Source organism: Carassius carassius, chromosome 38 (assembly GCF_963082965.1).
Source record: "Carassius carassius chromosome 38, fCarCar2.1, whole genome shotgun sequence".
Lineage (NCBI taxonomy): Eukaryota > Metazoa > Chordata > Actinopteri > Cypriniformes > Cyprinidae > Carassius > Carassius carassius.
This window is the reverse complement of record NC_081792.1, coordinates 27,440,732-27,459,306: the sequence shown is the minus strand read 5'-3', so window position 1 is coordinate 27,459,306 and position 18,575 is coordinate 27,440,732. Positions and strand designations below refer to the sequence as shown.

The following is an 18,575-nucleotide window of genomic DNA, read 5'->3' as shown; positions in this document are numbered from 1 at the left end:
CTCAGCGAGCTGCCTGCATCCCTGTGGTCAGAGCACTTACGATGCAGCCAGCAGATCTTGTGGCTTTACCATGTGCTCTGTGAAGACTCCTGTCTACCTTAATCACAACAGCAGCCCATGAAGCATATCTGTCTAAGTGAATTTGCTTATTCTTATTATTATTATTATTGTCTAAGTGAATTTGCAGCGTGGCGTCACAGAGCTGCACGAGTTAACTCTATCAAGTTAAATATTAAGCCCAATATGCCTAAATAAATAAGGTTCTGTTTTATAGCACAGAGGGATGCGTCATCATAGCGCCTTGCTGAGATTATGTGTGTGTTTTCTGGGTCGCTCCATTCGTACCCTCTGAGCTGGATTTGGAACCCAATCACAAAGTCACCTTGAACAGTCCCAGATTCCCCCCTTGCTGTCTGCAATCCAGTCTAATTCCTCCACTGAGACGGTTTTCATCCAGCCCACACCAAAACCAAACGAGGAAGAACTTCAGCGCCGTCCACTGACAGCTGTTTTTAGGGAGAAAGCTGAAACAATGAGGCCGATACAGGATAAATAGTTTGAAATAATGATAAATAAATAAAGAAAAAATGAAGAAGAAAAATATTATGTTGGATTATGCATTTGAATACTTTTGCTTTTTTTTTAAGGGATTGTTCACTCAAAAATTCTAAAAATGTATTTTATTCTCCTTTATTTCATTCTAAACCTGTATGACTCTCATTCTGTGAACACACACTCGAAAAAAGATATTTTGAAATAATGTTTTTTTTGTACTTTTTTTGTCTTTTCTGACATTCCTTACAGTGAAACTCAAGTCACATTCATTTAATAAGTATTATATAAAGCGTTATACATATAGCACTTTATATAATGCTTATTATTTCAAGCATCTTCACAATAAAAACAGGAAAATAACAGTGCAAATGTTGTAAAATTCAACAACTATGAAACAAATGATATTTCAGGTGTAAAGCAGCTCTAAAGAAGACAATTTCATTATTCAGCTCAAGTTAGTTTAAGTTTTGTTGTTTCAATTCGGTCCAATAACAGTGTCAGTGTTGCAAAGTTCAGCAATTATGAAACAAATTCACTTCAGCTATAAAGCAGCTCTACAGAAGACAATACTGTCATTGTCCAATGTCAAATGTTATTCTCATCCAATTGATTAACTGCAGTTAAATCAGTGATATCACTGAATATTAATTGTCTTTTAAACACCAATGTCAGTGAAAGTCATTGGGGTTCAATGTTGTTTCTTCTTTTGGTACAGCAGAAGAAAGTAAGGTTTGAAATGGCGAGTAAATTATTATTTTTGAGTGCATAACTCCATTATAATCCATCAAAGTTCACTTCTGCACACCTCAAATCGTAAAGTGTGTGAGAAACTGTGTGTTTAGCTGATCATGTGTGCATTTGTTTCAATCATTAGATTTTAAACCCAAAGACAGAGCATTGTCTGGGCTCAGGGCTGTCCCTGTGTCCAATGCAGGAATCTATGGAGATTTGTGTTTACTGCACACACCTGTCACGGATAAACGGGATAAACCTGTGTGCACATGCACAATGTTTCTTATTCCTGTCTTTTACGGGATGTTTCCTGCACCACAAGTCCCTTGTTTGTGTGACCGCAGTGTACACCAAAACACAACCACACGTGTGCACTTAATAAGTCACTGCAAACAGTCGCCCGTAAATCCAAGATAGTGTTGCATACAACAACAGTCTCCACTCAAACCTGTTTCTTCTTAAGGAAAATGTTGTTAAGGGATACTTTTAAAAGGTTTCAGGCCATTCACCTCGTGTTTCATAGGAATGAACATTAAACAAGGGCGACATCTGTTTTTATACCAACAAATGCGATTTAACCAACTTCAGTCTAACAAGCAATGTGTTGACTACATCAATCAAATCTTTTCTTCTGTGGCCCGCTTGAATTCTCTTGCTGCTCTTTTTCTCTCTGTCTGTCACTATGCTAATTAACATTACTGGGAACACGAATTGCAAAAAGGAGTCTGGGATTACTTAGATAAGAATCAACGAACACAAAGCGTCAAAAAGAAAGTCATTTAAATTCTAATAATGTGAAACTGTTAGAACATTCTCACTGATGCATTGCAACAATTTTGCTGTCTGCAGTCTTCATAAATCCTATTTATTCTTTTATGGTGCACAAGCTAAGACTCTCAGGAACAGGGTTGCCTGTTGGGCTGGATGGGATTTTCTTGCTAGCATTTGTTTTGGTCTCGGAGTGCAAAGAATTGCTGGAATATTATATGGAATATTGCCATAGAAATAGTTTGCATAAAGATTATGTATTATAAAAATCATAAAGAGACAACATCAAAACATAATATTTTTACAAAGTGCTTTAATAGTTAATTGTCCTGTCTTTCCCATTTAATTAGCCAATTTATTTTTCAGAAATACATTCAATGCATTTTATATCCTAAATATCTTCATGACCTACACAACCTCTACTTTATAGCTAGCATTACAACGCTAGGAGTAAAACACAACTCCCAGGTACAGAACGGCTAACTTCCTGCCAAACTGATTTCTACGCTTCATAAAAGGGAAATATCTACACTTTATTAGATTCTGCTAATTATAATAGCTGCATGCTGAATGCACACTGCTTGTGAAAGAGGATCTATGTCAGAAAGGAGGAACATGAGCCAGCGGCGTGGCTCTCTTATGACTGCTAACTGAAATGGAGCCTGCCATAACTTTCCTAAAAACTTCAAAATGAATAAGAACAGAATGCAATTCAATTCATAGGGAATGATTTATAACAACCACCAGACTTTCTGCTGCTCTCCACTACTCTCTCTGAAAATTCTCTCTTTGTTTCACCAAGCTGACACTTAGAACGTCCTGAAACATTTCTCATTACACTAATGGTCTGAGTTGTGGCTCAACTTCCTCAGATGTCACATGGCATTTATGTGGTGCTCATTCACCTCGTGGAAGTAAAGCAGCAGGACTATGAAGCCACAAGGAGAACATCTGCAAGGCTACATAACCCTGTCACCACCCTTTAACATCCCTGCAACCACCAATCTATCAATCACAATACAAACACAATCCATCTAGCTAATATATATATACTTTCCAATTTCAAGGCATTTTAAATGTTTTTTTTCCAAAACAAGTTTAAAGTAATTTTATTTAAACTCTGCATCTTGTTTCCTACATCAGTTCAAATTCAATTAAAATTCTGGAATTTAATAGGCATTTTCAGTTTAATTTCAATTGGTTACAACCCTGCTCTCTATTTTACTTGCCATGTATAACATTGCCCCAAGACTGCAGAAGGAGGGCTTTCTAACACTCTCTGGAGTTGATGATCCAGAGGAGGAGAGGCCCCTCTTTTAGCCCCTGTCTCACCCCAGTGCCCTCTTTTCCACTCTCCACTAAACTGACATCTGCCGGATGAGTCTGCACAGCTGTGGCGGAGCAGGTCACCAACCGGGCCAAAGGTCTGATCTCACTCTGGCCTGGAAGGAATCTCTGTACTGAAACCTACCGTCATACGTGAAGCCAAACCAGTGGGAACTTCTGTGAAACGCCCCTAATGGTAGCTGCATGAAAAAGTCCTGAATTCTTGACATCAAACACCATGCTGTATTTTATGAGAACACTCGAATAAGTCTCTGCCAAAACAGCTGCCATAAATTGGCACATACCAGCCATGGAATGTCTTGTTGGGTCTCGTGCCAAACTCGGAAACCTTTTTGAAATAGGGTTTTGTGTGGGTTAAATGCATCATCAAGTACCCTTTAATGTCAGTCCAATGGGAGGTCAAAGTGTGAGCTAAGATGAACTGCAATTATAGGAGTAAATCTATATGAGTACTATACCAGACTGACTCCTTTAACAGTTAAAAGTAAATGGCAAAACCACACATGAAATCCCCATTTGGAGGGGGCTGCTTTGGGAAGGGGAACGACTTTCACAATAGACTCTACAGAGAAATGCCACAATCCCCCCTCAACACTAGACTGAGCAGCGAACAACACTGAAAACCTATGACCAATATTTACTGTGATTAAGCAGAGTCACTTTCTTAGGGTGACCTTTTTGGAAGATTCAGTTTGAGCTGACCTTTGGAAATTTTCAAAGTGTTCCAGAATTAGATTATGAGAAAAATTGCATTAACAAATTATATCAATGGCTCGAAGACCTCAGCTTTTCACATGATATCCCTTTAGCCTTATTACACGAGAGGGGGAGATGTGTCCTTTTGGTTATTCAGCCTTGTTCAAGGTTTTTCTTCTGGTCCTATCTCTTGTCATTTACATCAGTTACCAAAAATACGTCAAGCACCCCCAGGGGATTCTTACAGCCAAGAAATGCACAATTGACCTACAAATATTGCTCATTGGCTGCCATAACATGCTGAAACAGAAGATGCTTGTGTTTGACAACCATGTTGCTTTTCATTGAACAATTAGAAGTGTTTTTTTTCACAGCCTTGGTCTTATGCTTATTATTATCACAGTTAATATGGATGGTCGAGTTCTAGTTATTTAACTCGGGGCTTCCCCTTTCTTTTGTAATGCTGTTTAAGTAATAATGAATGCTTTTACAATTTACAAACACCAGAGCTTAGCATGCATAAACCTGCAATCAATGCAAATCGGTCTCCTAAATTCATCATTTTTGAAATATTGTGAGAAAGCAAGCATAGCATAAATCTCTCAAAATTCTCCCAAGAGTGAGGAAGCAACCATTTAGACACATATGTCTTCTTTCTTGAATTCTCAGAGACAGACAAAGACATATGTTAAATCAGTTACCCTGCTGATGTGTATGTTCTGGTGAGGAACCTAAGCATAGGTACCCAGAATCTAAAGAGGGTGACATGAGGATGAGAATTTGGAGAAACCTAGACCCCCCGACACCCACCTTGCAGAGTCTTCTACAAGCACTTGATTGATTTATGTTGTTGTCAGGGAACAGAGTCCCCAGAGAGAACCAGAGGGATCCTTTCTGATATGTAGAGGGATTTACAAGTAGCGGCCAGCTTTCAAGTGCTGGGAAGGGATCGCTGGCCAAGGGAAGAGATGAGAAATCCATCAGGAATGCATTTTGTCTGTTCTTCTTTCTTCCCCTCTCTTTTCCCCTATCCCTGTTTTTGTCTCACACTAGCTCAGAGTGCAGCTGCTGCTATAATTCTACTGTATTTGTTTTGTGATGTTACATAAAACTTCAGGGTTCACAAAGCGTTCCAAAGACTTGGGTTGAAAGTAGTAGGGCAGGGCTCCAAATGTCATATGACTGAGAGGGATGTATTCCCGGAGGGGAGGAGAGGTCAAACAATTAGTCTCGGCTGAGTAAATAAATATAACAAACACCAGCAATAAACAGAGGCATCTGGATGAAAAGAGAAGAAACCATTCCAAAAGGAGTTCTAAAAGCCAATCAGATAGTTGAAAGCAATACATTCAGTTGCAAAACCATTCAGGGGAAGTACTGTTATCTGTGCAAGAGAGCTTATCCCACCTGTACACGAGCCTCGGTCAGTTTGGTCCTTTGAGCGAGCTCCTCTCTAGTGTAGATGTCGGGGTAGTGTGTCCTCTCGAAGGCCTTCTCGAGCTCCTCCAGCTGCTCCGCCGTGAAGGTGGTGCGGCTGCGTCTCTGTTTCCTTTTCAGGGGCAGGTCGGGCTCTGACTCCACATCCGAACCATCGTCCGTACGGTTACCTGCATACACAGTTTGGAAATAAGTCTTTGAGAGGCTTTGAACATCAGCACCAAGTCTCTGAGGCTTAAATTTTTTTTTTTAAATTAACATTTTGATATGAACAGCAATACCATAACATACCACAAATTTGTCAAGAGAAAATGATCCTGAAAGTCGAGACCAGCTATCACAGCGATATTAATGCTTCCGTTATCTCGACGTGTCAATGGAGCCCTAGATACCATTTTATTGGGTCTTATTCATATGTGAAAAGTCTTCAGACACATAATCCTGCCACTGAGCCCTAGAGAGGCCTGGGGGACGTAACTGTGAGGGTTAGAGTAATCTACACCAGACACCTTGCTCTAGCACGTCCGCCTTATTCTCTCTGAAGAGGCCTGGGGCTAGCTCCTAAGAGCAAGTGTTTGAAATAAGAATGTATGAGACTTCTGGGCCATTGAATCCCTCTCTTTGTGTTTCAAGCTAGTGTTCGAAATATATTACAACATATTTTACATTACTTTTTTTCAGACATGCAGTCAAAGACAAGTGCAGATCGCAGTTGGCAGTTTGCATTTTAGCCAGAGGAGTATTTCCCCGGCACAAAGATGAACACTACTATGACCGAGCCAAGAGAAGCGTTTGTAAGGAGAGATATGCAGTGCGTTAAGATATATTACCAAAATACATTACCATGATAATTGATTCTAAAATTGCATCATACTTTATTTGTGAGCCACCTCTGTATATCTATTCATGGCAGCAGTGAATAGAAAAGGTCCTGTCACAAAAATCACACTTTTACATTTGCTTTCTTAAAACGCATGAGTGCTAACAAGCAGCATAGCATGATTCTTGCTCCAGGCCCTTTGGTCTTGCATCATCCATGGGGGAAAGACAGAAAGAAGGGCTCCGATCTCCTTCCCCCGCAACGCCACAGCTGCCACTGTGGAGACAAATCTTCTTTGAGCCAACATACGCACTCTTTGCCCACTGCTGATCAGCAGGTTCCTGCACCCTGGACCACTTCACAAGAGTTTTTCTGCATCTCCGTTTTCTTCTGCCAGAGCGGAGCCTGATCATCTCCCTCAAACCCCCATTTGCCAGGCCTTTTCTATGGCTGATAGGCTGCCAGGAAAAGAGGTTACAAAAAGGCCTGTGGGAGTGCGCAAGTGTGTATGTCCGTATGTGCATGTGCGTGCGAGAAAGTCCATGCGTATTGGTGAATGTATTTTTCTTGGTGCACGTGCAAGTATTGGGTGCACTTGAAACTGACAATAAGGGAAAAATACCGCCCCCCACCTCTCCAGTGTAATGCAACTTCCAACAACAAAAAGAACCAAACTGTAGCCGTGCAAGTATGTTTGTGCATGCTTGTGTATCCATACACGCATTCTTCTTAGTGCATGTCAATTTTGGTGCACCAAATACTTGCATAATAGAAGAAATTTAACTGCAAATTATCATTAAAAAGAAACAGACTCTGGGTATGCAAGTATGTTGGGTATCAACAAATGTATCTTCATCGGTGTATGTTGAAGTCCATGAAAAAGACAAAATAAAACTATTGTCTTGTGTATTCATGCATGCATTCTTATTGGTGCACCAAATACTTGCACAACAGAAGAAAAACTGCTAATTATCAATAAAAAGAACCAAACTCTGGCCATGCAATTATGTTCGTGCACATTAACGAATACATTCTTGTTGGTGCATATGCAAGTTTTTGGTGCAAATACATCAACAATAGAAGAAAGACCCCCTTCTGCAATGCAACCGCTTCAAGACGAACCAAACTGCTGAAGTCTCCAGACCAGCTCTGGAGTTTAATTAAACAAGGAATTAGCGGATTATATGGAGACTATCATTACAGACCACTCGAACAGTCTTCACAGAATGTCTTTTTGTCTCCCCAAGCTCTGGCTCAATGATTCTCTATGGATTACATGCGACCGCAGGACATGAGTCCGCATTCATTAAATCAATTCCTCCATCTTCCCCCTTTTAATAATAGATAGATTTTTTTCACAACACTGCCTGGCACTCCAGGACATGAACAAAATCTTGAATATACAAAGTTTAATATGCACATATCCTGGATCTCCCTTTGTTGGTTTTCATGAGGATGCGCCAGAGCGATTTGTTGTTAACACACCATGACAACACTTGAGACTGGAGCAGTGGTCTACGGATCAATTTCCAAAGTCACTTCGGCGTCCTGAGGGAGAGGGAAGAAGCGCCGCTGTGATTTTTGTTTCATTGCACAGTTTCACCACATGATTCATGAGGCAAGATTCTGTCAGCATATCCTGCACTTGAGTCTCTTGACGCATCAAAGCTTTTTCGCTTTTAATTGCAAAAGTACTGTAACCATATCAAATCCTGCCACAGGTCTTTTGTGTTGAAATATGTCACAAAGCACAGGTAATCAATGGGCAAAACTTAGAAAACAAAACTCAGGTTGTTGTTGCCGTCTCACAAGCACTAGCTCAGCTGTCTTGTGAGCCCAAGACTGAAGGTCAACAGGCTCCCTGACAACAGCAAAGGATTATGGTAATGAAACAGATGCTGGCAGAGATAGAGCAGTGAGAGTGGCATGATACAGGCCTCGTCTCTGTCCCGAAGAGATCCACTGATTGGGATGCTCGCTTTTATCAAGGGAACAGAAGCCCCAAATGGGTTCTGATAATTTACAGTAGACGTGTTATATGCTACAAGCATACGGTCTCTGCTAGCTTTCTAAAGTGAGCATGGAGTGACTTAGCTGACTTTTTATGCATAAAATGAGATGGCTAAAAGTATACGGAACTCTTGTGTAGCTATTATAAACTAAATTATTGCCATTATTCTGGAATAAATATATGGCTCTCATTGCTTGTTTAAAATGCAGTACATTTAACCACATTAATCGGGGGACCAAAAAAAGCTGCAGTTAATTTGCTCTTTAAACACTATTAAGCCCAAGAAGATGTGAGGTCAATTCACAAGAACTCTTCCCTGTTTTAAAACAATAAGGTACATCCTGACTAATCCACCTCACAATAACCAAGCTGTAATTCTATTTGAGGGTTCTGGGGATATTGATAAACTCCTCTGCTCACTTATCTGCCAATTAAAGCCTAATTATGTTTCATTCATTCTGTGCTACAGCCTGAATGTTTTTTCCTCCAGGGCCCAACGTGATCTTTAACGAAATGTTGACTTTGTGCCGAGTACTTAATTTGCAACAAAATTAGGGGTGAACAGAATGCTCTGATGAATTTTAGATCGTATTTCATTTAAAAACCAAACCCTTGTGGAACAGAGGGCTAGAAGAAGATAAACTGTTACGAGTAAATTCTTTGCTTCTTGGATGCATTAATCACTATAGCAAAATCTCATCCATTTTGGGCCTATTATCTGCAAGAATTAAGCCAACATACACCTTTAGCTCAATATAGCAGTAGTTTACTTTAGCTTACGTTGGCTTCAAAGGGATAGTTCACCCTAAAATGAAGATTCTATAATCATTTACTCATCCTATGATGCTCAAAACTTGTATGACTTTCTTTCTTCTGCAGAACACAGGTATTTTAAAGAACGTTGACTTCCAAACAACATTGGACCCGACTGACCTTCATTGTATGGAAAAATCTATATTCAAAATATCCTCTTTTGTGTTTGATAGAAAAATAACTTTAACAGAAATGTGATCATTCTAGCTGGATAAAAGTGAATTAAAGACAGTTCTGAAATGACCTTGTGCAATTTTTTTTTTTATATATATTTCCCTTTTTCAGGAGCTTCCATGCCATAATAAGCCACATTGTGTTACTCAGAGAATCTTTTAATGAAAAGTTCTTAAAAGAACATTTAAAAAAAAATCCACTATAAAGAACATTTTGCGTTTCTTAATGGAGCCATCATTGGCAATAAAGAACTTAAGAGTCTAAAAACTTTAATGCTAACAGTACAGTCTCTTTTCTTCTCTTAGTGCTATAAAAGAAGCATGTTGAGTATGTTAAATACTATGTCATATGGCTAAATAAAAAATATAAATATTTCTGCTAAAAAGAGAGTTGATACAAAACAACTAAAAAGTACCATGGCACTTTAGTCATTTAGTAGCATGGTCTGATACCATCACTGTACCATGCTATACAGCAGCATTTGTTAGTGGAACACATCCAAGTAATGATGAATAACTAACTGCTAAAAATCCCAGTTAAAACAGTCTCTTTGTCTGCCTGATCTATCTTTATGGTTTTAATTATATCTCCCAACAGCATCAAAAGTGATTTGCGCAGCTCGTCTGAAAATAGAGTTTGATATATCATTACCAAACCTAAGAGCCTAAAAAAGATAGCAAAGATCCTTATAATAAAAAAATAAAAAAGACAATTGAAAGGCACGATTGAGACAGAATTTAAAGTACAGCTTTTGACATCATCAGAATCCCTGGAATTAGTCAGGGATGGCGGATAATAAAAAACCTCCATGACACAGTGAGAAGGAGGTAGAGAGGCATCTCCAGCCTCATCTGCTAAGATTGCTTTTGAATCAGTATTAGCTCAACATTACGGTAAAATTCAATGCAGCATTTTTTTTAATACCGTAACCAATGTACTCAATATCAGCTGTACCTTGCAAACTACCCAAGACAGAGTGACAAAAACAGACAGGGCTTTTTGCAGTGCGGCATTAGCTCATAATGGCTTATTTTGAAAAGCATATTAGTTCCAGCATAATTACAATCAAGTCTTACGCTTGCTATTTTACAGGCATTCAATAGGACCAGCCTCAAAGCTGCAAATGACACCAGTTGAGTTTAACTGACAACACATCTTTCCCTTTTTTTTCTTCCTTTGGCATCTTCCTACCTCCCTCCACCCCCACCGCACCCCATATTCCCACAGGACAAAAATAACAGCGTCCCTGCTTAATTTTTGTTTACATGTTTATTTTGTACATACCCTTTGTAAGAGTCACTGGAGCAATTATACTTTTTTGTCACTCTTGGAGGAGGAGAGGAGAATCATAATGCCGAACAGCCCATAATGAGTTTTCGCCGTGCGATCTGATTTGATATCTCTGACATCCATCTGCCTCTCTTTGCTATCTCTCTGGCTCGGGGCCTGAATATAAAACTCAGTGTGTTTCCTCAGGTCTGTTAAGGGATTGATCCTTTGATAGTGGTGTGCCTACGGTGGGAGAGGGAGGTGGAGGATCGGGGGGACATTGTTGAAGATGGAACTTTTCCGGTCCTGTCCCCACAGGGTTAAGCCAATCTGACGAAATGTTCAAACAGCAACATTTAAATAAAAGTCTATGAAAAGGCTTGGATTATCAATTACATATGCTTATATATACGCAATATTGCATGTTGACAGTGAAACGAGTATTTGGAGGAAAGTTCTCATTCATAGCTCATTAGTTTCAGCTAAAGGTTCTCCTAAAAAGTTCAAAAGATTAATGCAAGTTACATACATTAAGAGTATGGTGCTCTAAAATGAATCTGGAAAGCGGCTAAGATCATTTGGCCTCAAAAAGTAACGAGAAGTGTTCATCTCTGACCTTTTACCATCACATTTTGGAAAATTTGAACTGCATTGTTAAGATCTCCTCTGAAATGCCAGTTTACAAGAGACTTTTATTCAGGAGAAGCATCTGAAAAGCAGAAGATGTTCACAAAAGTCTACATTTGCTCTCCAGACAAAACTGAAGAGAAACAATGCTGGTTGATGTCATCTTTCAGTCAGAATAAAGCAAGAAAGTGTCTGAAAATGTCATGCAGATGCATTAGTCTGACTGAAATCTGTGCAAGTCAGAATAACGGACCTAGATAATGTAGGTCAACCTCATCCAGCATATATACACGTCTAAGTTGCATGCTTGCTTCAAATATTTGACTACTCAAAAACATGCATGTAAAAACATTATGTTGCTCTATTTTCTTATTGAGTCAAAAAGACTCTAAACCAAACATAACCAAATGCTAACATACTGTAACTCGTAACTCAGCAACCGTTTTTTTATGTTTTGGAAATTTGCAAATAAGAGTTGAAAGTATATATTAATACAAAGTAACCAATGGAAGTCAACGATTCCACTGTAGCTGAGCAGTCTCTTGTGGTTCATTGCCATTGTCAAAAGCAGTCTCGCAGCATCTTTCTTCTTTTGCTTCCCTTTTCACAACATTTGGGATAAAAATCACATCCTTTAGAAATGACGAGAACGCCGGAGAGAAAGACGAGCCCAAAGAAAACAGACGAAAGGGAAAAAAAAGTGCAAAAGGAGGGGAGGGTCTAATCTTTGGCTCCCATAACAAACAATTAGACCTTTTTTCTTTCAAGAAGATTTTGAAAAAAGCAGTTTAAGAGAGGGGCAGAAGAAGCAGCAAAGGCGTTGTTCTTATATAGCTCTTGTCATGTGCGTGAAGGCACAGGGCGGCCATAGGAATACACGACTAACGTCCAACAACAGGCTGGGCCCCGGGCCTCTTTGCGCTTTCAGTCTGCATAGACGCTGCACCTCAGGGGGCCATTAGAGCCTGAATAGGTCCCTGACAACCCTGCGTAGCACAGTGGGGTATCGATAAATGCTGACATATTGACTCCCTATGCCCCAGCGCCAGGGGACAGGCGTGCCGAAATATGAGAGCATGAAGGACTTGAATGGTGGGATTTTTTACATAAACATTGATATAAATATACAGCAGTGTTCAAAAGTCTGATCAAAACCAATTGAAAAATTGCAGCTCTTTTAAATTAATTTTTTCCATCACATTGTATCAGCATTCATAGAATTTCAGTGAGGAGTTTTACAAACTGACATTTAATTAGTGTTTTTGTTTTAAAAATGTGTAAATATCCTAAAACTTTTTTTTTTTCAAGAAAACTATTGCTACAAAATTTATTTGAAAATTTTATTTTGAAGTTCTACAAAATTTCATGTTTAACTAATTTAAGCGTTACTTGTTGATTCTTTGGAATTGTTTGCAAAACTGGGTAGGTATGTATTTGTATGTATGTAACTCTTTTACATTTATAGTTTCATTGCAATTCATATTGTCAGCATAGAAATTTCAGTGAGGAGTCACATGATACATTTTTATCCATGTTTTTTTACATTTGATTAATAATTTAAATTTTTCCCCTTAATTTTACATGACAATTTTTTTTTAAATCCTAAAATGTTAATTTCTACACTCTAAAAATAGTATTTTAGAAGTCATTAAAAAAATTATTGCAGTGTTAAAAAAAGTTCCACAAAATTTCATGTTTAATTCAATGTGCTATTTGTTGTTTCGTTTAATTATTTGCAAAATTTACTAGCAATCGTTTACTGTGTTGGTTAAAACAATGAGTCTTACACTTTTTGAGCCCCTTAAAAAATGGTGAATAAATTCTTTAAAATATTGCCTTAATGACCACCTTTCTTTAGTGGTTGATGTTGAAATTGCATTTTGATTTTTTTCATTAATCCTTTAATATTTTAAAGAGAATCCTTTTGAATTCCTGTTACCATAGGGAGCAAGAGAAATGAGAAATGGAGGATGCCTCCCTGAGCCGTTTTCTTGAGGGTCACCCTACCTACCTCTGTTCCGAGGGAGCAGGGCTTAGTTTTCTACAACCTTCCTTTTTTGCCAAAATGGGATTTCGTTTCCTGGGGTTGAGTCCCTGCTAATTAAGGTCACAGCTAAAGTAATGAAATTAAGAAGGACCACAAAGCAAAAAGGGAACCCAAGGGGTCTGTGCCAATAGTGCAGAAGCCCCTTCAGAAGGCTTGAAAGGAAAAAGCAATGCAAGAAATCAAATACTACCTCTGAGCTAAGAAGCGCCTGTTTATTTTATCCAGACTGTAAAAGGAAGAAGTTTAGGTAGGAGACGGAATGCACTCAAGAATTGAGATATGTGCCTGAAGGACGGCTCTGGAGTCAAGGCATATAATTCTTTCATCATAAAGTGGTTATATAGTACAGACAAAACTCAGTGTGAGTTCGTTCTGGAAGGGGGTTATCGCCATACTTTTTGGGGCACCATTCTGGGATTTTTTTATTTTATTTCTAAACCGACTGCTGGGTTTTCCTTATCAAAAGATGCTGTTCGTGGCTTATCAGAGTACTAGAAGGTACAAAACTTGCATGGATGACCCATTGCTTGCTCTTTCAAAGCCCAGAAGATGTACAGGAGATCTGCTGGAGATGCACTGCTACGCTTCTTCTACATTCTTAAAAAGAAATGTTTCCAAAAGTGGGGTTAGAAGAACCATTTTGAACCATTCGGAAAATAACACTTATTTTCTTAGCATAAAGAATATTTTAGAAATATAAAGAACCATTTTCAATAATATTAACCTTTTGTGCATTGAAAAGTTAGATGGATTCATGGATTTATCAATGCTAGTGAACAACCTTTATTTTTAAGAGCGTATGTACCTTAAAATTATTCCTATTCCTCCTGAAATTCTACAAAAAAAAAAAAAAAAACGGGAAAACTGATTAGAAATAAGAAAAGTACAGAGTTCAGAAGGACTGAACGAGGAATGTTCATATTGAGATCTCTCACATTTTAATTGCAGAATCAAGTCTTTTTCCTAGCACCATATGAGAAGCAGGAGAGCACAGTGAAAAATCAGATTTTTTTTCCCACATTTCCATCTGAAATACAATTTCTAATTACTAATACGAGATATTGAAAAGATCTCATTTGTCAGAAACAAAGATTGAAAACTATAAAAAAAAAACATCAGTCCCTAACTATAGAGTCATACCTCTTTTGATTCAGTAGACACTACATGGAATTCCTGAGACATTCTTCAAGACATTAGGAAGTCTTTAATATTTCCTGTTTTCTGAGTTTACATTAGCTCGCGCTCACAGCAGCTGATGGTAAAGTCAGAGATCAGCACTCTATATTGTGTCTTTGGACCGTAAGGGCATTTCAAATGAGAGTGTACATTTCCCTAGGGAGGGTCTGACAGGGGACGCCTTAAATAAACCCATTAGTTAAAAATGGAAGGCTCTGCTTTTTCCTTTGATGTTACAGGGATTGCTCGCTTTCCACTGCTCGCTGTCTCTCTAAGCTCACCGGTTAACGACTGCATATTTTTTAACTTGGTGGAAAGACGAAACACATTTCTGATTTGCAACACTCTGTGAACGTGTTTATTGTCTTTCTGTACAGCCTTAGAAATGAGCGGCCACACGTTACATACACGAAAATAATGAAGAATCCATTTGCAAAGCAGGTCAAAGGCATAAAATGGGTGATGTTATGGCCATAAGTAGCATGGGCTAATGGTGATTTTAAAGCAGTCGAGCATGGTGTGAATGGCTCTAATTCATCAGCTCTCCGACTGGGCACGCGGCTCTAAACTTAATTAGTGTTGCACATTATGTGTGTTATTTTCTCCATTGTAATAAAATTAGTGAGAATGCTTGCTGTACTTTCTAACACGCCTTGGTGTAACGGAGGATGACAATAATCCGACGGTGTCTGTGCCAACTGTCAAAAACTTTAACATCTATGGCAGGCAGGAAGAAACGGGACATTTAACATTTAGACATTTAGCTTTGTTATGATCCTGTGTTTTCTTTAAACATGGGTTGTGAAGAAAACAGAAACTCCGATGTTATGTCTGTCACTGAATATGGCATGCATTTCAAGCGAATCCCTTCTGATTTATCAGTCAAGGAATCATAATGTGCTGAATGTTTTCCTAAGCAGTGGTTAAAAATAAATATACCACAAATATAATAGACCACACAGATCTTAGGAGACACCAGATCCAATCAAAACAAAGCCAAACTAGCCTATCTTTAAAAAATACTGCTTTGTTTACAAGGGTAAAAATGATATGACGATGACAGATGGAGGATGGGTGAAAAGATGTTTAGGCATTCTAGTTGTATCTTAGTCACTTAGTTACAAAATCGCTGTTTACTATTTAAATAGGAATTTTCAATGATTGTAGGATTTTACTGATGAATTATAAATGCCATATATCTACCACTTTTACACACGTATTTGCAATCCAAATTCTACTCTTTATATAGTATGAGTAAAATAGACCAAACATTCACTGTTGGGTCTTTATTTTAACAATGCAGCAAATTAAAAAAGACTTTAAGTGCACTGAAAACTTAATGCAGTGAGTGAAATTATAAGGTCTGCATTGTGCATGAAGTCATGTTTTCACCAACTGATAAACAGACTATTCCAATTAGCAGTTTTGAAAATTGAATAAAAATAGAGCCAATTACGAAAAAAAGAGAAAATTATTTTTTTTTTCTCAAGACTAAATGTGAATGGATTCATCTGTTTTATCTGTGTTGAAATAGATATTTAAAGCAGAAACCAGACAATTCAATCAAAATCCTCACTTTGGACGATGTGCTTCACATAAAACCCTGGAGAAAACAAGAGACACTTTTCCTTTCTATTTGTTTTTGGAGAGCTATCCTGAGTGTGTGACAAGAAAGGAGTCTAAAACAACCAATTAAAGCAAAATTGCTTTCGCTCTAGGAAAAACATTGAGTCAAAGCCCCATGGGAACTACTATAGAGCGCTCTTGTCCTTTCCAATGGCACTGTCAAGATCTACCAGACGAGCACAGATAGAAAGATAGATAAATGACTTTTGGAAAGCTTGTTTTTCTTGTCAACAGAAGCACTTACAAAAAAAAATGCAACCCTGATGTCAAGTCATTCCTTTACTAATGTCTCCTCCTGCCTTTGAGCAAAACCTTCATCAGAAGATAGAGAAGACCTGCAGACACCATCTTGACACATGAACGAGAATGAATACTGCCTACGATTATGGAAACTGTCCAAGTTTTCAAAAAGTCCTGTACTGCAGAAAAAAGACATTACAGTCAGATGATGTAGATAGATGATATCATATTTTTTAAACCTAGACAGCAATGAGATTATATGTAAAAACCATAATGGAGACCTTTACTTGTGTCTCCAGCTTCTCAGATTCTACCAGAAAATTCAGTATGAACTCATTTCTCAGTGAGTCAATGATCTGAGCTGCTATTCACATTAATTTTATAGCGTTCTAACTGTGTGCCAGTGATTGACTTCTTTCTGTATATTTTAACAAAACAAAGTTAACTGAGAAGGCTTCTGAGCCCAAAATCTGAAATAAATAAATAAATAAAAACCCTTTCCAACAATTTATTCACCCTACATGTGTCAGAAATACACATGCAACACAAATAATGTTCAAATAATCAGCCGAATTTCACAAAACGCCTCTTATTGGACCCAAATTGGATTGCCAATACCTATAACATCAAGAAAAATATCTCTAAGAAGAATGAAAAAAAATTATAATAATAATACAAAAGAAAAAATGGGTACTTCAGATCCATCATGGCTTAGCCTACAAAACTAACACACTATTGATCTTTTCTTGGGTTTCTTTCTCTCCGCTGTTTGTTTAGAAAAGCCTCATCCCCACTAATAGCTGTCTCAAAGTATAATCTCCCTCCTCCCCTCCACAACCTCTTCATGGCCCTCTTTTCATGGCATCTCACACAGTTAAAGTTAGCCGTCTCTCTACAGTGAGGCTCCAAGAGCCAATTGTGTTGCTAATGTTGACACTTGCCAGAGGAGTGAGGATTGTTTGTGCCTGCTGCAGCTTGATGCAAATCACCTCGAAAAACGGGATCTCTTCAGGACGATTACAAATACTTTATGGGCACCAACCACACACGTTACTGTAATGTTCGGTAATGGAATAAAAGTTGAAAAAGAGTTTGGAAGGCTATTTTGTATCCATTATTTCATATTGCAGGCTTGGAAACGTGACAACATTAATAAATGTGACTAATAAAGCTATGTGACATCAATATTCAGACAGGTACAAAAATCTGAGGCCACCTTTAAATGCTGGTTTCATTGAAACCTAGATAAGCACATGACATTTAACTTTCTGCACTATTTACAAATCTTTAATTAAATAAGCAAATGAGTAACATGTGACTTTGTATATACGGACTGATTTTCTTTAATTAAGGCACAAGATGTAATTTGGAATCATGCTCAAGAACATAATTTATCAGGTTTTGTCATGATGTGCGTATTGTCATAGCGAATACTAAGACATTCTGCAATATAAACATTGTAAAAATATTTAGAAGATAATGCAAATTGGATGCAAGTAATCAGACCTTTGGACCTCACCTCATATATAACTTTCTTTACAGTATCATGAATTTGTACTCATTTGCTGAGGTTTTGTCAAACACTAAGAAATTCTGCAATATAATATAAAAATATGATTGAATTAGAATATAATGCGTAATGGATGCATTTTCACTAGTAGTCTCAGTCTTTTGGACCTCACATTCGTTCACAGATATTGATGCACCATAACTATAAAAGATTTGAATCTATTAAAATCACTTTGAAATGTATTCTGATTGAGGAATCTGTACTTATTTGTCAATTTTTCCAAGAACATGATCATCAGTTTTGTCATATAATACTAGAAAATTATGCAAAATAGATGCATTTCCACTTGAAGTCTCAGATCCCACCTCACGTATAACGTTCTTTGTAGTGCCATCGTCACATCAGCGTTCATTCCCATGCATCTACACAGAAAACATCTATAATATTTAAGCTGGCTGATTTTACTCTCCTGAGTAAACGTAAAGTTAGCACAGCACAAATTCCCAAAGGGACCCAAGCAAAAGCAGCTCTCGCTGGCTCTCCATCTCAGTGTGCTGGAGTGGGGATTCACCCCCAGTCCCTACAGATGTACATTAATGCAGACAACACACTGAGCCTGTCTCTTCCACAAGCCCTCTTCACTAAACAGGCTGCTGTCCAGCCCCATCGTGTCAGTTTGAAGCCCCCATTCAAAAGTATTCATGCATCTGCCTTCGAGGCACAATGG

At 38.1% G+C, this 18,575-nt stretch overlaps 1 protein-coding gene across 3 annotated transcripts in view; it reads right to left on the bottom strand.

Moving 5' to 3' along the window:
* Positions 1-18,575, bottom strand: part of LOC132119694 (paired box protein Pax-7) — a 54,717-nt gene that overhangs the window by 26,815 nt on the left and 9,327 nt on the right. For all 3 annotated transcript variants that reach the window (XM_059529879.1, XM_059529878.1, XM_059529876.1), the window contains exon 5: positions 5,506-5,705. In XM_059529879.1, the coding sequence (XP_059385862.1) occupies positions 5,506-5,705 (200 nt within the window). The remainder of the gene's footprint in view (positions 1-5,505; positions 5,706-18,575) is intronic.